This window comes from Drosophila mojavensis, unplaced genomic scaffold, assembly GCF_018153725.1.
Source record: "Drosophila mojavensis isolate 15081-1352.22 unplaced genomic scaffold, ASM1815372v1 contig_136, whole genome shotgun sequence".
In the NCBI taxonomy this organism is placed as follows: domain Eukaryota; kingdom Metazoa; phylum Arthropoda; class Insecta; order Diptera; family Drosophilidae; genus Drosophila; species Drosophila mojavensis.
In genome coordinates this window covers 9,521,557-9,544,702 of record NW_025318667.1, presented here as the reverse complement: position 1 = coordinate 9,544,702, position 23,146 = coordinate 9,521,557, and the positions used below count along the sequence as shown (strand labels likewise).

General features: G+C 42.6%; 3 protein-coding genes across 17 annotated transcripts in view; 1 reads left to right on the top strand and 2 right to left on the bottom strand.

Annotated features, from left to right (window-relative positions):
• The window catches only part of LOC6585070 (MAP kinase-activating death domain protein), a 34,225-nt gene extending 15,874 nt beyond the window's left edge, over nucleotides 1-18,351 (bottom strand). For 2 of the 15 annotated variants that reach the window (XM_044011686.1, XM_044011693.1), the window contains exons 1-14: nucleotides 17,994-18,351; nucleotides 10,113-10,277; nucleotides 9,007-9,410; nucleotides 8,369-8,888; nucleotides 7,691-8,052; nucleotides 7,230-7,356; nucleotides 5,343-5,375; nucleotides 4,460-4,554; nucleotides 3,296-4,403; nucleotides 2,965-3,168; nucleotides 2,643-2,693; nucleotides 1,671-2,037; nucleotides 1,222-1,607; nucleotides 517-987 (exon numbers count right to left, since the gene is read on the bottom strand). In XM_044011686.1, the coding sequence (XP_043867621.1) occupies nucleotides 517-987; nucleotides 1,222-1,607; nucleotides 1,671-2,037; nucleotides 2,643-2,693; nucleotides 2,965-3,168; nucleotides 3,296-4,403; nucleotides 4,460-4,554; nucleotides 5,343-5,375; nucleotides 7,230-7,356; nucleotides 7,691-8,052; nucleotides 8,369-8,888; nucleotides 9,007-9,410; nucleotides 10,113-10,235 (4,251 nt within the window). In that variant the 5' untranslated portion in view covers nucleotides 10,236-10,277; nucleotides 17,994-18,351. The remainder of the gene's footprint in view (nucleotides 1-516; nucleotides 988-1,221; nucleotides 1,608-1,670; nucleotides 2,038-2,642; nucleotides 2,694-2,964; nucleotides 3,169-3,295; nucleotides 4,404-4,459; nucleotides 4,555-5,342; nucleotides 5,376-7,229; nucleotides 7,357-7,690; nucleotides 8,053-8,368; nucleotides 8,889-9,006; nucleotides 9,411-10,112; nucleotides 10,278-17,993) is intronic. The other 13 variants (XM_044011699.1, XM_044011700.1, XM_044011687.1 and 10 more) reach the window with 12 other exon arrangements.
• LOC6585071 lies at nucleotides 6,426-8,185 on the top strand. The gene has a single exon (XM_002010675.4). The coding sequence runs from the start codon at nucleotides 6,639-6,641 to the stop codon at nucleotides 7,065-7,067; it is 429 nt and encodes a 142-aa protein (XP_002010711.2). The 5' UTR covers nucleotides 6,426-6,638; the 3' UTR covers nucleotides 7,068-8,185.
• A 701-nt stretch (nucleotides 18,352-19,052) lies between the features above and the next one.
• LOC6585069 (lipoamide acyltransferase component of branched-chain alpha-keto acid dehydrogenase complex, mitochondrial) lies at nucleotides 19,053-22,849 on the bottom strand. The gene is made up of 5 exons (XM_002010673.4): nucleotides 22,708-22,849; nucleotides 22,534-22,640; nucleotides 20,997-21,671; nucleotides 19,792-20,190; nucleotides 19,053-19,729 (listed from the first exon to the last, which is right to left on the bottom strand). The coding sequence occupies exons 2-5, from the start codon at nucleotides 22,606-22,608 to the stop codon at nucleotides 19,496-19,498; spliced, it is 1,383 nt and encodes a 460-aa protein (XP_002010709.1). The 5' UTR covers nucleotides 22,609-22,640; nucleotides 22,708-22,849; the 3' UTR covers nucleotides 19,053-19,495.
• Between the last annotated feature and the right edge of the window lie 297 nt (nucleotides 22,850-23,146).

The following is a 23,146-nucleotide window of genomic DNA, read 5'->3' as shown; positions in this document are numbered from 1 at the left end:
CAATATATTGTATGCGGTATACGAAACACATTACTCGCCATACTATATGTGATATACGATATACGATTAAATACATAAGATAGTCGATATATGATATACGATATACAGATGTACACATTATACGATACATAATATTGTAGGCGATAAACGATATGCAATTCATTTATATAGTAAGATGCGTTATACGATTGACAATACGATACGGAGCGTAGCCCGATTATGCGACTACACAGATTAACAATATACTGATAAGCGCATTATGCGATATATAGTTAGACAACGATTACGATTGCGATAGCATTAGCGATGCACGATATTGACGCTGATACACTGAATGGACGTGGGCATGGGGGCGTGGGGGCGTGGCGAATATGATTCAGTTATTTGCTAATTATGTGAATATATGTGTGTATATACTATTACAGATATGTGTGTATGTAAGTATTTTTGAATATTTTGGTGGGCATCGGTAATATTGAATGATATATGTATGTATACTTAAGCGCAGCCACTCACATCGGAATCGAACGAGGTCAGCATATTCTTCAAGGCACTTCTCTTCTGCGACAACATATCCTTGAACATCTCCGTGGTCGACTGCCCATCCTGACTATCAGTCGACGACAGGCGACGCGCTGCTGCTGTTGATTGCGGGGTCGGAAGAGCCGTATGCGTTGAGCTCTTGCGCGACTCCTGTGGCGAAGCCCACTCACTGCCCAGCCCCGAATGGGAGCCATTCGGGCTGCTCGGCGAACGTAGATTCTCACGACTGCCCATGGGACTGGCCGCATGACTGGACAGCAAACTGGATGACATATCGCTGCCCTCATTAATTTCCTTGCTCCAGTAATGTGTGTGCGCCACCTCCATTAGCTGGAACACCGAGGCCATGCCACCGAGTCCAAAGTTGCTAAATGTCACATCCAGACCGCCAGCAATGGCTTGCACACACTTCAGCATGCCCTTCCACACGGGCTTGGTAACACACTATGGGAGATGAGAAAGAAAAATTTGTTTATTATTACTGCAACAACTCCTATCATATATCATTTTAAATATCTTCTTCAATCTCCATCCGAGTTAAGATCTAATTCAGTCTCTCCGTTTTCGATAAGCCTCGTACTTTTCATATACACAAAAATCTTCCCTAGCTTTCACATCTCTAATTCATAGGATATCCAATGTGTTGCATCGAATTTAAAATCCCTTCCATATCCTTACCACATCATCAATATGATCGTCTGGGGCTATTTTCTTGTCCAGCGTCTTGTTTAGTTTGCTAAGGACTAGCGTGCGATAGGATTCATCCTCCATCAGTTTCTTGAAACGATTGAGCTTTAGCCAACCTATGCCCTCGCCCGCCAGCACCTGGGTGGTGACATCCTTGAGGAATGCCTGATTCTCGGCATTGCTATGCGAACGTTCCTGGTTCTGTTGACGCGTTAGATCCTCCTGCGTTTGTCGAGGGCCCGCATGCTTAATAAGTGGCGTACGCTCGACGAGTCCTTTGCGACTGGGAAAAGGATCAAAGTTGATGCCCGCCTTATTCTTAGGCGAGGATGCATTAGCCGGCTTATGATGCACTGCCGCCTGCTTCTGTTGATTCTCTGTTGGGTGGCATAAACACATATATTAACTGGATTAGAATTAATTTGAGGTAAAAAACTTACTCTTGCCAAACATGCCCGAGAACATGGTTGTTGTAGAGGAGGCCAATCCATTGAAGTCGGTGCCAATGGAGGAAAAGAAATTGTTGCCTCCGCCGGCTTGTTGCACCTGCTTCTGTGTGGCCAGCTGCGAGTTGGTCATGGAGGGAGCATTGCTTGTGCCAGCAACTGCCTGACCATGTTCGTCAATCTTGATGATGCCCTTCTTGGTGGCCGCCTCCTTGGCCGTCTTGGTTAGATCACCCAAAGTCGACTTGCCCACATAGGTGAGATCCTCCAAAGTGTTTTTGCTAACGCCGGCTGCCTGCTTAGACACCTCCAGCGCCTGCTTGGAGGCCTCACCAGCCGCCTTCTTCGCATGCAGCGTAAACTGTGAACAGCATAGCACATCAAATTTAGTAATCGATCTATTTGAATACTACAAGCGATTACTCGAGTGCTAATACAAAACAACAGCGCAGAGTGCAGGTTAATGGCAGCCAAGGCAACTATGTTAAATACTGAGGATGGGCTTATATCGGTTAGCTACAAGGGGTTTCAGGGTTATCAGCTGCTGATGACATCAGCTAACTATTTCCTACAGGCCGTAAGCAATAGCTGTAAAGCTAAAGCTAATGGGATCTATAGTTAATATTATATGAAATATCATATTCACATTTTTTTTTTTTGGAATAGGTTAGATTAGTAATTAATGTTATCAAACAATCATATGTATTACTAATCTAGCCCATTATTAGTTAGTGGGTCATTTAATCGGCCAGTTAGTCAGATAATCAGTCAGGAGGCACCACAACTAAATTGAACTAGACTGTGAATGCTTCAAGCATGGACATGAGCATAGATGTTATCAAAGAATCGAGCTATCGATGCGATTGTCGTGTGTGTCTGTGTTTGTGTGTGTTTACGTGTGACTGTGTGTGTGTTAAATGAAAGCTGTATATGGGTAACGTGAGATGTGAGTGGCTGAGTACCAACCTTTTCGAAGGTGTGTCGCATTTTGTCATCTAGATCTTCGTCCAGTGCATGCTATACTTAGTTACACATTCGTTAACACGAAGTAGACACATAGAACGTGCGATTTGGGTTTATCGATATCGATGACAAACGTAGCGTTTGCATTTTCATATAATCAAATATCGATTATCATATAGTCAAATAGTAAAAATTGTAAAAAAAAAAAAAAAAAAATAAATAAATAAATAGAAAATGAACGACAAAGAGCACAACAACACATTGAGTTCCACAATGGATGCACAATACAAAAATATACCAAAACTGCATCAAGCATTCAACTCACCTTGTCGACGTGGGCGAGCAGACCCTCCTGGCTGCTCTGGCGCGTCGTCTCCCGCACCAGCTCCTTGGCGTGTGATGCAAAGTTCTCGAACAGCGAACTCTGCGAGCTCTGGCGACCCGGACTACTGGAACTGGAACCGGAACTTCCTGTACGGGCCAATATATTGCTAACACCCGGCTGCTTGACGGGCGGTGTGAGCGGTGGCTGAAAGAATTAAATATTTTAATTATCTTTATATTAAACTATATGAACTAAGACTATAAGACCTAGTCCAACGATTCTTTCTCTCTCTCTCTCTCTCTCTCTCTCTCTCTATCACACACACACTTACCGGTATCTTTTTCTCCGCACGCTCCACATCGCTGGTATTACGCTGCAATTTGTTGCTGGCTATGCTCTTGCCAGTCACCGTGGATGTTGTATCCGACTCCGCCTCCAGACTGGCCATCTTGATGGTCGCCTCGAGTCGCATAGCCAGTGGCGTGGCCAGCTCAAAGGCGCCCGGTGCAGCCGCCGTTGGCTGCTGCCCTGACTTGGGCTGGAAGTCAAACTCTGAGTCACGATTGAAACTGGGCGAACTCAAGTCCGAGCGACTCGATGAGGAAGACACTGGCGAATCGGCTCGCTCTTCATCGTTCTTGCTTTTCGCGGGTCCGGCCAGACCCTCCGGATACTGTAGCTTACTGGGCGGATGATAAACGAGAGCCGGATCCAGATTTGAGGATAATGTTTGCGGCACGACATGCGGCCGATTGTAGGAGCCGAAAACGTCGTGTAGACTGGGCGACAGATCCGAAGACGCCATCTCGGAGACAAAATCACTTAACGAACTATACGAAGAGCTGCTGCTGTCGGCACCCTCCGAATCCGAGCCGCTCTCATCCGTGGGCTGGCACTCGAGCTGTTTGAGAGAGCGCAGCGCGCCATTCAACGAGCTGCCATCGTCCCACACGGAGAAGCGTATGGGTGTTAGACTGTGGGCGAACCACTTGGGCTTATCGCCCACCTGCATGGGATCCATGACACCCGTCTGCACACGCAGGAAGGCAACATTTGTGGGAGTTAGCGACCATTCCGCCAGGAACTCAACGGCCTGCGTGCGTGCAAACTGATTGAGGAAGATCGAGGCACGGGGACGTGAACGTAGAAAGCTATTGATCTGGAAGGCGACAACGGGCCGAGGATATAGACGAAGTGTGCGCGTATGTTCGGCGAAGTTTGCCAACGTATTTTGGGCATTGAAGAACCGGACCATTGCCACACGTGTGGCCACATCCACCGAATCCACATCGGTGCCATAGACAAATGGATTCAGGGCTGGCGAATTCATTGGACTAGGCTGGCGGGACAACATGGCGCCCTGGGCAGACACCGAATTACGCTGGCTGGCATGGGCGGAATGCGGAGGCGTTTGCAAAGGCAAACGCACTTGGGATACCCTAAACCAGAGACGAGGATGAGCAAACTCAATAGCGATATATATCGGATGACTTACCCCAATAATGGCGGCTCCTGGAGACTATCCCGCACCGAGGGCAGCAGCTGCTGTGATGAGACAGCCTGATTGGATGCTGTCATCGATGTCAAAGCCTGTTATGAGTAATCAAAGCAGTCGATTTAGTGAGCTCAACTAAGATAAGAAGACATTTTGGCTGCAAACTTCAAAATGGCTAACTATAAGAAGGATTACAGCGAGAGGGTGGGTAGGTCCTTTGGGATTAGCTAGTTACAAGATCTATCTATATATATATATATACAAATATATAGAGAGTGAATATTATAATTAAACTTTTCTCAAGAAGCATGCACACAGCAGAAGACGAAAAGAAACACTCCAGAGAGTTAGAGAAAAGAGAGAATGAGACTTTATACTGCTGTAATGAAGATCCGATTAAGGCTCAATGATAGAGTAGAAGATTTGTAGAAGAGAGTATGAGTATATATGGATGTATATGGATATTTCTGTAAAATAAATCAATTCAATTGAATTTTATAATAGAAAAAAACTATAAATCATAGATCTTCAATAGATTCAAGGTAAAATTAAAATAATTCCTAGAAATATCCATATGCGTCTATGATTATATACATAACTAATTAGTTAAACTTGCGAAAGAATAATACTTTTTGGGGATATATGTATGTCCCTTTTCGGTTTAAAATATGACTGTATGCATGCATTTGTTTATATGTATATAGATCAGATTAGATAGGTTAGTGGTATAGGTATTGTTTATAGTATAATACAACAATCGACAGCAGTATTATATAGTTATTTGTATGTACAGAACGCTTGTAACTCGAATGTTCATTATGTAAATGATAAAATGTTATAAGAAACATAAAAATGTTATTTAACATATGTGAACGATATTTACACCAAGTCCAGCTTCATCCATAAGTAGCATAGCCTGCAGTAGTAGTAGTAGTAGATGTTGTTGTTGTTGTAGTTGTTGTTGTTGTTGTGATCAAGTTTAACAAATTCGTATAACAGATAATGCATGAATGTTAGAAGTAGAGTAGTACAGCGTATTAGCGAAGTAAAAGCCACAAAACGATAGAGACAAATACAGAGTGGTCGGGACGAAGAGAGAGAAAGAAAGAGAGAGATAGAGAAATTGAGTGACAGTGAAGGTGAGAGAGAGAGAGAGAGACGTAGAGCAATAATAGTATGAGAATAAATGAGTATAAGAAAAAGACAAAGAAAAGTTATGCTCAAATCATATATATGGACTTCTCTGTAAGTGTAACTCCAAGGCGATATAGACAAGTATTATATATAGATATTACATATGTTTAGAGCACAATCATACAAAATTGGGTAGAAGAGGCAAAACAAATTTAAATAGTACAGTTAATCAACGATTTAAACCGCTGAGCAATCGATATGCGAACTTCATTACATCGCATATCGATTAGCTTTTATTATAGACGATCAAAGCGTTTTCCATATCAAGATATACACTTATATATAATATATGACATTGTATATATGTATATATATACACACATATACATATGTATATATACAATAGGTTCAAGCGGTTGTGCGGGTTTGAAAAAATGTGTTAACAATCATATAATAAAATAAGTGACTTTTCTAGTCGCAGATGCCCGACTAGCTAATACCCTGCGCCCACATTGATATAGAATATATACATATACATCAAATATTTTATCTTTAAGACCTTAAGACATTGTGTACTAAGACATGTGTACTTGATGATACAGATTAGGAATATCTACATATTTTACATATTTCCTTCATATAAGGTTTCTAAACAGATTTAGGGAATATATATATATATAGGTATATATCATATACCATATCATACACTTTATGAACGATTCCCATGGGCGCAGGGCTTTCACATAAATACAATATATTAAAATAAAACAATTTGAATAGAGTATGTTCCTTTCCGTTGACATATCCTTATCCATTTGCTCAGTTGAGTCATACGAAAAATCATGCACGACTTAGCTGTCAGTTTTCCGTTCCCCCTGCCCCCATTCAGAACAAATGCATACGTAACATTAGAAATTTTGTTTGTGGTTTTGTTTCTTTTCATCGGAAATACCCAATTTCCCGATAGTTAAACAAACCAAAAACAGCATAATAATACCAGAGCAAAAACAATAAGAAGAAGAAATAGTTACAGATACAGTTGAATATGTCAAGACGTAGAATTGCCACCATGTCTACAGCTGAGGGCACATCTCTCCGAAATGCAGAAGGCATACGAAAATTCACCAACTCCATGGACCCGCGCTTGGATCAGCTGGTTGTGTACAGCTCCGTGCTGGAGCATTTGCTGCAACAGAAGCGCCACTTTGAGCAGGAGCGCGACACGGAGCAGCTGCGGCTCGAGCGGTTCAGGTGCGAGGGTGTCAAAGATAATCGCATTCGCGTGCAAATGCAGGTGGTGAAAAAGGTGCAGAGCATGCTCCCGAACATTGTATTCAAGCTGCGCAACGAGTACGACAAATTCGATCGCTTTCTGCATAGAGAGAAGGGACTCCAAAACATAAATCTTTCTCTTTACGACAAAGGTCTGCAGTTGCTGAATTTGTGCAAAAAGAATCTAGAGCAAACTTTATAGACATGGCTGCACTCCCGTTTTCGCATATTCCACACGCGAACCCACTCCCCACCACACGCACACATAGCTCATGGTTTGCCCCAACTCCCAACCAACCAAGCTTCAGTAGAAGTCTCAATGTATTTCAATTGATCCAATCGGCGAACCCAAGTAGGGGCTTACCTGCTTCAGATGATTCTTCAGTATAGTGCCCTCCGGTTCGGGCAAGGGAGGTATCTCATCGTAGCCACCCGTTGGTGGTGTCAGCTTGGTAGAATCCAAATCCACAACCCATATATCATCGGGCAGCCTGCAATTTAAGAGATGGCTATATTCGTTCTGGATACCGTATACTATAGAGACTATACTATTAGAGACTCTTAGACAGACCAGACATTGCCGGGTACTAAGCAACACCCTACCAGGCAGTGTCGGGCACTTCCAGTCTCTAACAGGCATCGTCGACTATAGTGGACACTACAAGGTACTACCGGGTACTATCAGGCAAGGATCGACTGGTCACTAAGTGAATAACTACGCCTAGCCAGACATTACCTGGCACTACCAAGTACCACCAGCTATAGCGACAGCAATCGGGCACTATATCAGGCATTACACCATTACGGGCACTACCAAGCACTTACCTGAAATTCTTTTTATAGATTAGAAAGGAAGCTGGCACACCGATGACAAAGGGCGTGGGCGCGAGCAACAGCTGCTCGGCACAGCTGAGGCATGTGGGCAGCAACGGTATGACTGGGAACATATACTCCAATGGGTATAGCATTGTTACGAACGCCATTACCGACATGGAGAGTGCATTATAGTCGCGCGATTGGAAGAGCACCTTATTCTCCAGCATTATCAGTGTCCACACCTTCAGACAGGTCTCCACACCCAGCAATTCCAATGGCAAGTGCAACGGGAAATCAACGAGCGAAAAGCGCGTGTGATCCGGTAATGCAAACAGCAACGGTTCGTGTACAGTGGGCGACAGCACCTCCACCTAAAAGGGAAAAACAAAACATATTCATTAATAGCAGGTCCAATAGATAATTGTAGTGACTATTGTTTAACACATATCGAGTGCTCTGTAAACAGATATTATATGTCAAAAATAGAGAAACGACCACATTTCAGTCGACTTGCGTATTTAATAGGTTGTAATATACATGCTCAAAGAGATCTAGGTAGATCTAGCTACAGACTTGAAAGACTACAATCAGACAGTTCAATTGTTTCCCTATCGGATATATATCTTGCTCTATCGATCATCCTTAATGCAATGTGGCCCAGTCACAGACTTAAACATTGATATTTACCTCGACACGCGTAGAGCCTGGCACCGGCACCGGCGTAGAGAGTAAACGTAATATCCACGTCTCGATCTCCCGCACATCGTGCAGCACAATGGAGGGTGTCGCCTCACTGACGTGCCCCGTCAGCACCGTCCACACATTGTCCCGATTGAGTTTCTGTGAGGCGCCCACACGCTTCGGCGACGACGACTCGTTGCAGGCGTCGATGAGCTTCTTCAGAATGAAGAGGCACTCGCGAAAGGTGGTGAAGAATGGATGATGTGATATGATGCAGAGAGATGTTAGGGATTGATTGCGCAGTTTGGTGCGCTTACGTGACGCCCGTGGCGATGGTGAATGACTGCCGCCCGATTCCGAGTCAGCCGATGGTGCCATCAGGCCCAGTTTGGGCACTGAGGAGGCTGGATGATGATGCGAATGAAGACGCAGCTGGTCAGAGTCGCGACGCGAGGTCAGTTCACGATCCGAATCACTGGGCGCTACGTTACTTCTGTAGTCGCTAGAAGTAGTTAAGAGGCCGTAACTATTATGGAAGTGGTTTAAAAATCGGTTAGATCATAAAAGCCAAAAGCGTATTATAGCCAACCAGCATTAGCAGCAGCACCCCGCCGCCTGTCTGCCTGCGCTGCGCACACACTTGCCTGCTAAACGCCGAGTCGGAGCTGCGCTCCATGCTCTTACGCCACGACTCCCGCCGAAAGGCGGATGAGCGCCGGCCACGCCCACCGCCACCTGCACCACCACCAGCGCCAGCACCATGACCGCCCCCAGCACCATTCCCAGCCGCACCGCCACGCTCAGCGCCCGCCGCCGAGCAAGGTCGCTCAATGGGCCTGTAGAAGTTGACGCAGATCCCATAGCGCGTCTTGCCCGAATCCTTGTCCGTCAGCGCAAACACAAACGAGGTCATGTCGCGTATGGCGGAGCCAGTGCGTCTTGGTCCCACGCTGGTGCAGCCTTCCGGCTGGCAAAAGTACACCATATCCAGTGGCAGCGGAAAGTCGGCGTGATCCGATGGCGGATAGCGACGCAGCAAATCGGGCACCTAAACAGCAGACAGAGAATAGATCAGATTACTCTAGTGGAACCATAACGTCTAGTAGATACCCTACATTGAATTAGATTCACTTCTGTATATAGAGCTGAATTGAAGGAGATAGGCTATTCAAGGACCATGTCTATAGGTCTCACACTCATCGATATATGCCCAAAAAGCATAAACTACATATCGATATTTTAATAATTTTAGTAACAGTTAAATTTCTGATTTAAATTCAGAATTTCAAAAGAAAAAATAAATACGTATATATATAAAAGTCCTTTAGTATTTCATTCGATATTCTACATTGTCTGTATATACAAATTGAGAGAATAAGAAAGAAGGTAAATTTGTTTATTAGAATCTGCAAATCAAATTTGAAATTTCGTATGCATAGCTCTGAAAGCTTTGCGAGATTGGAGCCACGGGCCAGGCAATTGACTGCAATAAAAATAAAAGCACAATATTTGCTTTGGGCCCGCACACGCACACACACACACACACACACACACACACACACATCAAATTAGTCTGCGCAAATAAACGTCAGTTATTGCTCGGCTCCTCTTCTTTTGATTTGGATGAAGTGCGCAACATACAGACGCTATCGATGACATACAGACACATTATGATATTCTAATGAGTGTAGAGGGTATAATAGGTCATAATTTATGCACCCTTGACAGCGGCTATAATCAACAGACTCACCTGCACCGGCGGCGCCTTGCTGCCCTGCATGCCCTTGGGCATTGGCGGCGTTGTGTGGGCACCCACAATGGCCATGTAGTCGACGAGGCGCGGGCATAATGAGGCGCGCTGTTGATCCGACATTTTGGGTATACTCACTACGCACTACCCTCGCTCGTTGGGATTCTGTAAGTAAGACAAGTGGGAGAGAGGCAAAAGTCAGAAGATGGAATCAAAGATAAACAGCATGAGCAATTAGTGGGGAGAGCCAAGGAGGCAAGGCCGTAATCCATTAGCCACAACGCGTAATCAAGTTAAGCTACACACAAGGCTGCCTTTCACTAAGCCGTAAATTCAATTTACCGCTCAACGCAAGCGCATGTTAGCAATTAGGGCTTAGAGGCAAGCTTCCTATGCTGCTGCAGCATGTTTCTCCACAACATGTCCTTGGGCGTGGGTGGGTGGGGGGTGTGGCATGCAAAATGTAATGAAATTAGTTGCCTCAAATGAAAACTTGCTGAATAAACAAGTGAGCTTAGTATGTATCGTATGTATATGTATGTATGTATGTATATGTATGTATGTATGTATATGTATATGTATGTGTTTGTATATGTATATGTATGTACATGATATGAGATATTTGAATAGATTGATATCAAAATTCGTAGGAGGTTAAAGTTTTATATATCAAATAGCATATTAACAATTATAGTTTTTAGCGAAATGGGGGAGAAGGGGCTGTGGTATCAAAAATCTACAAATTACAAAATCTTTGGAACCATTAACTTTATATACAACGCAAATTTGAAGTCTTCAGGTCTAAAAGTGTTCAAATTAGGCTGGAAAAACAAAGTCGATTTTTCGATTATTCTCGATAAAAAAGTTATTGGATGAGCTATTGGATACACGAGTATGTATGCCAAATTTCAGCTCTCTAGCTCTTATATCTTCTGAGATCGGCTTGCTCATACGAACGGACGGACAGGGCTATATCGACTCAGCTGATTTCCCATTTTCAATGGGTTCAGGGTATAATAAAAATTTAGGTAAAGTCCTTAATCTATGCAAATACTGAGAAATAGGGAAAAGCCTTAAAATGATTCATGTTAAATCAATTGTAAGGAGAATTCAAGACTTTAAAAGAAGAGTTCAAAGAGGCACATGAGATCCGAGCACAACAAGTATAGAGCAAGCACTACATATTATCCTAATTGAAGCTGAACCTCGCAACATCTGACTAACGGTACATAACGCATTCTTACCTACCTCAACTGTAAGAAAAACTTCTCGTATTATTATTACTCTTATAATCATCGTCATCTTTATAGTGTATATCATAAAGATCATTATATTTATATTTATTGTTACTATTTCTATTATAATCAATATCATCATCAATATCATAAGCTCTACTATCTTTGTCATTACATATATCATCATTATATTTATATTTATACTATTATCATCAGTTCTATCCCTATTATCATTATGATAAGTATCTTTAATATTATATCATTCGCATTTCCATTATCTTGTTCATTAAAATTATCATTTCTATTATCATTATTATTATTCTTATTGCCATTAAACAGTCGCTGCTTCAGCTGCTTCACTCTACCAGATAATCCGCCCATTAAACTGTAAAACAAATTGCTCAACCATAAAGTCCATACTCATAAAACTTAAATCCATCCATTCCGTTAAGCTGTTTGAAGTTTTAAGAGCCTCAGATGAGAAGCTTTCAATTAAATCTCTAATAATTGCAATGTAAAAGCTAGCGAAGGCGCGAAATTGAAAACCGTCGGCTTAACATTTCCCTCCAATTACTGCATCGGCAGTTGGGACTTTCATTAATAACGCGATGCAAGACGATACCTAAATTGTAAAAAGAAAAACGAGAGGGAGAGAGCGGGAGCGAGAGAGTGGAGTGTGGCAGCGAGATAAATGTGCGTCAATCGGGTTTCTAAGAAAATAGAAAATGGCAAACTTTGACGCGCAAATGCCTCGGCAAAGCCAAAGGAAATGTGCTTCTGATTGCTCTGAGCCCGCACAAGTTTGACCTATTGCATTTGCGAAATCTTCGAGTGGGTGTAGTTGGGTGTTGGCTTAAGCAAAGTCTTGTGCCAACTGCAAAGCGCAGTGCAGTTGCGTGGATTCCGTTATGTGAGCCGCGGCTTCATCGAAATGCAAAGAGAACTCGGGCAGAGCAAGATTTTCCAGTTGATTCTTTGTATTATTCATCACATAAATCAACGACCTGCAGGCAGGTCAAACCAATCAGTCTCCAAGGACCAATCATATCAAGTCAGTGGCCTGCTAATGACCTTGCTTTATAGGGACTGTGGGGGTGGGGGATGCCTGCTGCAGTAGCACTGTATGGCTAGGTGGGATTGACGGCTAAAGCTAAAGCTAAGGCCAAAGCAAAATGCAGAAAGCACAAAATAAATAAAATTCTACAGCGCAAATTGCAAATTGGCAATCGCATTGACGTCAGTCCCCGCCGAATGGCTAACAGATTGAGCCATGGTCCCGGTAAATGAGCAACGAGTAATGCGAAATTGAAAATTGAATGAAGAAAAAATGTGGATGAGGATGTGAATGAACAAAGTCAAGGCAGGCAGGCAGGCAGGCAGGCAGGCACAAGTTGTGGCATGCGAATGCAAATGCAAATGCAAATACCGAGCTCAGCTCGAGAGTTATGTGACTTTGATGATTGGCATGACAGAGAAATTCATTTGACATGATTGGCATTCCAGTTAGTACAAAAGGGAGATGCTCTGCGGAACAGAGATAGAGCAAGGAAGAGAGACAGAGAGTAGGAGAGTGGAAGAGTGGGAGAGTGGGAGAGATAGAGGGTAAGCGTAACGTGCATGTGGCAGAGAATGAGACCTTGAGAAACTCTTGACAAGCTTAGCACAGTCTCAAGGGCAGCTCATGCCACATTGCGTAAAACGCTGCTAGCTAAGGCAAGGTAAGCTAAATTGCTCAACCACTGCATACCCTATAAATCATATAAAGCATTCATATATGAAATGAATGAGAGCTTGCTCCTGCCTCACAAAATCAGTGAATTATTCAAATATTACAAAGAGAGAAACCCAGATATTATGCAAAGAGAAGAGAGAAGCTTAAGCCTAATAGGGAAGAAAGAATATGAAACGGGAATAGCATAAGTAATATAATCAGAAAAGAGAGAAGCCTAGACAATATGCAAAGAGAAGAGAGAGGCTTTGAGAATATTAAAAGAGAGAAATTTATTCAATATGAAAATGAGAAGAGAGAAGCTGAAGCACTGGAAATTGAGAAGACTGAAGCGTAAGCAATAAGAAAACATGAGAGTGAAACTTAAGACATATGAAATGAGAAGAAAGAAGCTATAGCAATATGAAAAGAGAAGACAGAAGTTGAAGCAAAATGGAACGAGAAGAGAGAAGTTAAAGTAATATAGAATGCGAAGAAAGAATCTTGAGCAATATGAAAAGAGAAGACGAAATGCGAAAAACAAATTTTCAGCAATATGACAATGGGAGAAGGAAGCCGAAACAGTATAGAAACAAAAGAGAGAAGCTAAAGCAATGAGGAAAAAGAAGATAGAAACTTAAGCCTTAGAGTGCTGTAACTCTGCTGTCAATGATGAGTATATAGAGAAAAATGCTTATCTCTAACTTGCAGATTTGTCCCGACGCTTCGATTTCTAGCAAAGTAATAGAGATTATCATACATTCCACCTTCTCTTATCTAAATGTTATTTATAACTATGTATATCAACGCGTTACTTTGTGCCACACTGTTTATGTATGCTTCAACGGAGCGTAGCTGGCAGCCCTGCCCCCCGCTCTGCTGGGCAACTTTATTATGCAGCATGTTTTATGCACTCTCAAGGATTATCGGCGCCAAGAGGGGGCGCCAAGAGGGGGGGCTGGGGGTCGCCTAGGAGACTGAGAGCTGGTAAATGTAGCTGGGTGTTGTCGAGCTGAAGGCTAACTGCGTGTTAGCCTTGCAGCTGACAATTTTCATTACTGCGCAAAGTTTTTATGCTGCAGCACAAGGCCAAACGGATGCGACCCTCGCACGGTCTGTGTGGGCGAACGGCATCGCAATAAACGTAAGAAGACCGCAAAAGTCGTGGCACATGTCAGGGCTAATCATGTCAAGGCTGCAGTTTCTCTCTAGAATTTTGTTCTCATTCTCTTGCAGCGCAGGCATTGCAGTGGGATTGCAGCTGCAGCTGCAGCATTCGCAAATACAGCATCGCATACCATTTGCCACATACGACATGCCACATACGACATGCCGCATGCCACATGCCACTCGCCAGTTGGTCGTCAATTTTATTTAATGGACACAGACTCCGCGTCTGGCTGGAAGCTAAACGCCAACGCTTTCAAGTGCTGGCGTCATCAAGGACTCGCGCCAAGAATATTGCCAGCAACGCATTTCAATTGTTCAGCAACGTACTACCCTGCCGCAGCCCCTGCCCCTGCCCCTGCCCCTGCCCCTGCCCCCGTCTCATGCCATGCCACAAGCCGAACGTTAAAAATAGCCAACAGCAAAACTGTCATTAACCAAATAAGAAAAATATATAAAGAAAACACGCTCTTATGAAATCATCATCTTCATCTCATACAAACGAGGACAATGAGGATGGGTAGAAAGCAAACTCCCTACGGAGCCCACGCAATCGGAGCATATTCGTCGAGGCAAAAGGGTTTCTCGATGATGTGGCCAATTAACCATTGTTAGATAAGTTTACCCTTTCCAACCAAATAATAGCAAGTAAAGCCAGAAAAATGGAAATGCACGACAAGCTAATGCCTGACGCAACTACAAGATATGCATCGCATAAACTTTTATTACAAATCGATATTTATCGATATATATACAAATCGGAATAAGCTTTTAGTTGTAGCCACACAGTCGTATATCATAGTCCACCATATTCCAACTATGTTAGGGTCATATTCACTACACATACTTTCAAACCATGCCCATTAATCCCGCTCCACGACTTGCTCCATTTACTCTGCTTAGCTACAAGATATACATCACATAACCTTTTATTATAAATCAATGTTAGCCCATGTAAAAAAAAAAGAAAGGAAAATAATAATAATTTTTAGCTGCTAATTCCCATATCAAATTCCCCTACTCCAACTACTCTAGTGTTATGTTACACACATTTTCAATACATGCCCATTAAAGCCCCATCCAAGACTTGCTCAATTTACTATTCTGGGGGCCGCACTAAGTCCTAAGTCAATATAATGCCGGCCTAATCTGAGCCGTATTCATTTTCACATCATCAATATTAAATGCGTTGTCAAAAAAATTCTCCCATGAAACTTTTCACGAAATGTGGGTCGTACTAGTCAAATATTAATCCTAACCTAAATCAAGTCGAGCTAAATTGCTTCTATTTAACTATGATTAAAGGCTATACAAGCGCCACGCATATGTTGGACTAAGTGAAACGCTAAATGGTTTTCCCATGATTTCATTCATCAATAATAAGCAAATAAGAGTGTTTCAGTCGACCGAGTCCTGAGCACAGATGCTATTCCATTCCTTTAATGATTTCTTGAATTGATATGTATGTGTGTACCAAACAACACACGCAAACCCCCCGTTTTCTGAGAATTCTACTGGCGTGTACTTCATGGGGTCTGCCAGACCTCCTTCTCCAATGAAGAGACAAAAGCATTTTCACCAGTAAAAAGCAAAAAGCATTATCAAAACGATTGAAAATTCTGTGTTCTCATTAAACTTCTTTGAAGTCAAACCGTTTCCACATTCGAATCATATTAAAGATTCCCGGAAGCCAGTTCGCTTTAAAAATAGAATACAAACGCATCATTAGCTAATGGAAGGAGAAATTTGAAAGATAGTCCGCAAAGTAAATGAAAAGTTTGCAAGCTTCTTAAAGTCTTTGGGTACTTTTCCAATGGCTGCATTGCATAAGCCATCAAAATTAAGAGCACAGTACTGAAACGAGAAAACAAACAGTAAAACAAGAAACAGGAAGAAGAAGAAGAAGAACGATTGCAACAATAACGACAATCTGACAAAAACATATTCAGTCTGCCAGCGAAACGGAAATGACAAACAAGAAACTCAGGAAACCCAGGAAAAGCAGGGACAGCGGAACAAGTGAGAGGAATGGGCAACAGCAACAGAGAAAGAGAGAGAAAAAAAAAACGGGAAATATGTCACAATAAGCTTGACAATAAAACTCAAATGCAAGCAACTGCGCATAAGGAAGATGGCAAACTGTAAGGCGACAAATGAGGTAGATGGCAGAAATATCCTAACAAGTGATGAAAAACAAGTTGAACTGGAAATTAGAAAAAGAAAAAAGATGTGGGTCAGTTGAGTTACTTTAAGGTATGTTACTTTAGCGATACGAATGGGAATTCCTATAGGGAATTCTAGTTTGTGATAAGATGATTGAGGTTATGATGGAGAAACGATATTCAACAACTTTGACTCTGGGGCTAACTACTCAACTCTCCCAATAACCCTTTCGGGATCTCCCTCAATCTTATATATATTTTTGTATATACCTTAATCGCTATTTCCGACTCGTTTGTAGAGTATACCAATTCGTTGCATTTCTATCTTTCTACACTTTCTTTAGCTTTGTCCGTTTCTTTGTCCCTTTGTGTCTGTCTGTTTGTTCGCTTCGTGTTCGTTTCGTGGCCTCAGTGCAGCACAAAAGTATACAACGTTAAATCAGCTGCACGGCAAATCCTTTAAGAGCTGGACGAACCGCAACTCCGCACTCCGTACTCTGTTCCCCGCACCTCTTCCATTGCATGTCTCCTGGTACGGCTCGCTGGGCCACTTACTTATGAACTCGAGTGTTGAGGCAACGTCTCTCGGGCGTTGCTATTTCAATTAATTTGACGCTATGCGTCTTCTTTTACATATGTATGTATGTGCGTGTGTGTGTGTGTAAGTGTGTGTTGCCTGGGGCCTGTCGAGTGGTGTGAATGACTTGTTGTTGTTGTTGGTTCGCACGTGCCCAGTTGCTAGTTGTTGGGGCATAAAATCGATAAAAGGCTCGGCGATTGCATTGCGTTATGTTAGCTGATGGTCAAAGACAAGCTGGGCGAAAAAGACAGGAATATGCACAGAAAAAGATGCGCGAAGAGGAAGAGTCAGCTGAAAAAAAAAAGCAAAAACCAACGGACCAGCCACATCATCAAGGCCACAAAATGTGACAGTCAAGCTGTCAAATCTTATCACACACAGACCACAACACACAAAAGTAACAAGCGCGAAATGTGCGTTGGGCAAATTCAATTAATGCAAAATGGGCAACAAAACAACAAAGCGCTACATAAAAAATTCATTGGAAATTAAGTAAAGCCAAGACCAGGGGCAAAACAAAAAATGCAAACACAATCAAAAGCAAACACGCACACGTACGCACACACACTCAGATATGCCCGCATCTAATGCGAATTGCGCTCAAAACTGTGCTACAATCGAGAAGGAAGAGAAGAGAGGAATAGCAGCGTAAAAGCAAAAACAAAATGAACGTCGCTGCGCCTACAGCTGGGACTTCCAGAAATACGCGACGCAGCTGAGGTGGGTTGACACAAGGCAAGAGTAACAATGACACACACACGCTCACACTCACAGCAGGCGTACTCACTCACACGCGCTGGTACGCTCGTAGCGGGCGTTCGCGTACGCAACAAGGTCACTGGAAAAATCGTTAAGCAGCAGCAGCAGTAATAACAGCAATGACAACAACAGCAGCCGCAGTAGCAATGAATATGTCGATACCTTAGCTGTTTTTGCTATTGTAAGAGTATACACACACACAGCCAATTTTATTGGCTTAAATAAGGTATAACAAAAAACATAGCACACTTTTGGCACTATATTACTTACCAGTTCGTCAGGCAATTATTATTCTCACACAGTTTAATGCGTCAACATTTTTCTTTTATTACAATTGTTGCGCTGCATGGGCGCAAAAAGTGTATAACAGTAAATCACACACCATACAAAATGTTATTTAAAGAACAACAATATATATGTATATATGAAAAAAAAAGAACAGTCTGCAACAACTATAACAAAAAGGCGCGTTTCACGCTGAACGCTTCTTACAACTGTAATTTATTTACTACTACTCTTTTGCTTTGCACGGTCAGCGTCTCAACTGCAGCTCCAACTAACTAAGAGGCTATTTCCAATTGCCGTTTCAACGTCTGTGCTGCGCGCTGTCCGTGGTATAACTGATTACTGTGACTAATAAGCATCCAGGACGCGGTACCCATTGTGTATGTGTGTGTGTGAGAGCACTCAAACATGTGTGGTGGCATGTGGTGGATTGTGGTGAGTAGTGGTGGGCCACTGTGTGGCCGCATGTTGAAATTCCTATATATACACATGTATGTGTATGTGTCGAATGGCCGTTGGCAGACTGGAAATGCCATGCGCTCCAGTCCGACAGATTTCTGCTTAGCCACTTTTCTTTTCTTTTTTGCCATAGCTCATTTGTATGCCGCACTTGTTGGATTCCGCTTCCAGGCACTGCGCATGACTGCTGTCAGCCACGTGCGTTCCAATGCAAAAACAACGGCAATTAGACTCACTGTGCGTGAGTGAGTAAGTGACTTTCTGTGTTGTTGGAAGCAAGCGCAAATAGCTGCGAGTTAAGCTAAAAGCACAAAACCAAAGCCAAATAAATGTGCAGAGGTGTATGTGTCTGTGTGTTTCTATATGCTTTATGCTCATATTTTTATATAGATAAGAATATTTATATCTATCTATTTATACATACATATATAAATATTTATGTCCCTTTATCCCTGTTGCTGCTTAGATCCCTGGCATATTTATTTTTTAGCTGTACCAAAAGCTAAATCTAGCTGTGAACTAACTAACAACACTAACTATAAAATAGCCTTTTCCTAACTAATACAGAGTTGAACAAAATCTAGCTATAGAGCTAAAAAATAAATGCTCGTTATTTATTTAGACAACCATTTACAACAGGAGTACATATAATATATACTTATGTGTATATATATTTAAAATATGCAGCTTACAGTTAAACTGTGAGCAGCATTAAACATCATAACAATTGAAAGGGGGATGGGATTAGGAGTCGTTTTTTCATTGGCCAACCAAGTGCGCAACGAGCTTAAAGCTAAAGAGGAGCTCGCACGGGCGGCGTCCGCTATAAATGCACATTCTGAAGGGGAGAGGGGATAATTTGGGTTGAGCGTCACGTGGCGGCCATAAGGCACTGAAAACAGTTGCAAAGGTTTTGGTTTTACTTTCTTTCTTACTTTCTTTCATCTATGATTTCTATCTTTCTGTTTTGTAAATAAATGCAAGAGAACAGCCTTAACGGTTGATCGCTGGAAGCTTCACAGCCTGGCTTAGTGGAGCAAAAAGAGCGCCGGATGTTCCAGGTGCTGCTTCCAGACATTGGAAAAACTGGCCATAGTGACGCCATCGATGACACGATGATCCGCCGACCAGCTAACACTCATGATGTGTGCCTTGACAATCTCGTCCTTGTCATTGAAGCGCGGCACCGCCTTCGTACGTCCCATGGCACCAATGGCCACCTGGGGCGCCATTATGCAGGGATGTGTATACGTGCCGCCCACCTGCAAGTTCAAGAGTTGTATCAGATCCAATCCAATTCTATTCATAGACATAGATCACTTACGACGCCAATGTTGGACAACGAGAAGGTGCCGTCGGCAAAGTCAGCGGGGCCCAGGGAGCCAGTGCGCCCGCGCTCGACGAGCTCATTCAGATCCTTGGCTATCTGAATGATGCTCTTCGCCTGACAGTTCTTGATGTTGGGCACCACCAGGCCCTGGGGCGTATCGATCGCAACGCTAATGTTGTGGGCGCCCTTATAGATGATCGACTCGCTGGCCAAATCCAGCGAGCTATTCACAATCGGATACTTGGTCAGGGCAATGCTGGCAGCCTTAATGCAGAACGGCATAAAGGTTAGCTTGGGCACGCCCTGCTCCTGAGCAGAGGCTTGCAGTTGGCTCCGGAACTTGACCAGATTCGACATGTCGATCTCATCGCTGTACGCAAAATGTGGAATTTTCTATGAAAGGAAATGGAAACATAATTATATAATAACTAAATCTAAATTGAGTGACTAAAGCATTGAGGAACTCCAGTTCATAATATGCTTAGGATGAGCTCGAAAAAGCAAATATTTAGATCGATATTTATCGAGCTGCGTTTTACTAATACATATTTTAACATAGACAGCGTATAATTGATGAAAATCAAGATCTCTTTGAGTGCCCTGCTTTGAGCTTTAGAAATATTGATTAGAAAAAAACATAACAATCGATATTTATCGATATAATGTAAATGTGTAAAGGGTAAGCTGGTCCAAATTTAAATTCATATGCATATGAGCTTCGAATCGTGTGCGTTGCTTTTTATATTGGGGCTACGCATTAAAATCGATATTTATCGGTTTTATTAAAATGAGGGAGTTTTAGAATATGCATTGGGGGCTTGTTTTGCTGCATTTGAATCAAAATTATTTACATACTCTAGTAAAGGATGCTGTATAAATGTCAAAGTATTCGGGATATATCGATAAATATGGAAGCTAGCACATATACAGGTAAAAGTATGCTGGAATAGACTGAGTAAGCCTGAAATTTAAGGCACTAGTTACTATACATCAGAGTTACTGATAAATTAGCTATCGATATTTATCGATTGGTACAAAATGCAAAATTTTTTATAAATGCTTAGATCATATAATTCCCTGGGGCTGAAGAATAAATATCTATTAGACGACTAATACACAGACGGATAATAGACTAATCAATAAGCATATACATATGTATATAGAATAAACTTGAGTTTCTATGTCCCTTTATTACTTACGAGTGATTCCGTCATCGACTTGAGCATGGCCTTGCGCACGCCCTTGAGCTGCTCCACACGATCCGCTGGCGCCGTCACGGGCGGAGTGGCGGCTGGAGCCAGCTTGGCTTGCGTGTTGCTGGGATGGGGCACATTGGTGCCGGGCGGCACTTGACCCAAATACTCGAGCACATCGCCCTTGAGCACACGTCCATTCTTGCCTGTGGCCGGCACCTTGGCCAGATTCACTTTGTGCTCCTTGGCCAGACGACGGACGGCGGGCGTGGCGGGTGTTATATGGCGACCAGCTGACAAACCGCCAGCTGCTGCTGCTGGGCTGGGCTGCGCATCACTATCGCTGCCGCTGCTGCTGCTGCTGCTGCTGCTACTGCTGCTGCCATCATCTTCTTCCTCCTCCGCATCCGCCACCTCGAACTCGAGCAGTGGTTTGCCCACCAGAGCCAGCTCATCGATGTTGTGGTAGATGCGCGTAATCTTGCCATCGTAGCGACTGGTGATGGTCACCGATGCCTTGTCCGACTGCACCTCGCACAGGTTGTCGAACTGCTCGACGGTGTCGCCCACCTTCACGAACCACTCCTTGACGGTCACCTCGCGTATGCCCTCGCCAATGTCGCTCAGATTGAAGGCGATCTTCTTCTCCAGGCGAGGCGTCCAATGCAGGCAGCGCGACACCTGAAAAGGGCCCAGAGTTATTCAAATATCACCGATTTCAAATATCAAATTCCACGTTTCAATACAAAGTGCAAATGAAGCGGCAAATTCTGGAGTATAATTTGTCTGACTCACAAATACCCTACATATATAAATGTTTCAAATAAATGAATGCAAATCGATATTTATCGATATTAGTTACGTGTTAAAGTTCTAGAATAAATATATATATATAATATGAACAATAAAGAAAATATATGGAAAAGCATATGGAACATATGAAAAACCTAGAAAATAAACACCTAATACACTACTCGTATATACACAATATGATGTATTGAGTTTTCATTATATATAAGCTTCAACAAAAGCTATAACAGATCTACTAAAACAGATTAAGAATGACCCCTATATAGCAATATATGCGTATGTATACATATATATACAAATATATATCATATTACCCTTTATCGCTGCAGCTACTAGCAGAAACACAATATACCCGATTCGCGAACATATTCAATTGATTGAGCACATTAAATGGTAAAGTCAAACAGGCATGCGCCCCCTTTCGGTATTAATGCGAGAACAGCGAAACAAATTGTGTGCGTTCACCCTCTCCCTCTCCCTCGTGCTCGCTCTGTCGCACCTGTTGCGCGTATTGTGCGTGGAAAGCATGCTATCGCGCTCGCACACATGCTGTCAACTGGACAAACGAATTGCCACTTGTTGTTGTGCGAATTCGATTACATAACAGAACATCGCAGAACATCGCGACATTCTCGTGTATCCGCTGCTTTTATACCTTACGCCGCACACAAATTATAATTTTTGATCAAACATATTCTAAGAACTTAATTATTGTTCATTAATCGCCACTTACAGTGAATGGCATCGAGCGTTGGCAATTTTTGAGCAGCCAAAATGTGCTGCCATTTCGTAGCAAATGTGTTGCCATGGCCAATTTGGTGAATGTTTGCTGGTAATGGCCTGTAATTGTAAAAGACCAAGAAAATTAAATTCTGTTTTGGTTGGCTATTTAATCCGTTGAAAATACCTCTAAGTGCTGCAAAATGTGCGAGTCGATGCGTTAAATCCACTCAACTGCCCCCAATGATCGCCCTTATCAAGCGAGCTTCTGGTCGTCAGTTTGTTTTGCATTTGCCAGCTGTTTGCCAGGTGGAGCTGATCGTTACGCTAGCGCCATCTAGCTTCAAAACATATTTCAAATGTCCAACATCGATAGGGAATTTGAATATCGATTGAAGCTAGCGTCATCTAGCGACTAGCTATTGACTGTGGCAGTGCTAACAGCATAGCTTATCAAATTTTAAGGCTAAAAATTGAGGGTGATAAGAAATTGCCCAGAAAATCTTATAAATTAATATTAAGAGTTAGAAATTATGAGGACATAAGAAATATCTAGTTCTATTGCATAATTGTCTTTTCTTTCAAATTATTACAGCAAAAACTCTCAAAATAACTATGTTCCACTT

What these genes read in the sequence shown, in the direction of transcription:
- LOC6585071 (XM_002010675.4), top strand. Translation starts at nt 6,639, where the DNA reads ATGTCAAGACGTAGAATTGCCACCATGTCTACAGCTGAGGGCACATCT.
- LOC6585069 (XM_002010673.4), bottom strand. Translation starts at nt 22,608, where the DNA reads ATGGCAACACATTTGCTACGAAATGGCAGCACATTTTGGCTGCTCAAA. An exon ending in AACGCTCGATGCCATTCACT is followed by an intron (nt 21,672 to 22,533) that starts GTAAGTGGCGAT and finishes GGCCCTTTTCAG; the next exon opens with GTGTCGCGCTGCCTGCATTG. An exon ending in AGTCGATGACGGAATCACTC is followed by an intron (nt 20,191 to 20,996) that starts GTAAGTAATAAA and finishes TTCCTTTCATAG; the next exon opens with AAAATTCCACATTTTGCGTA.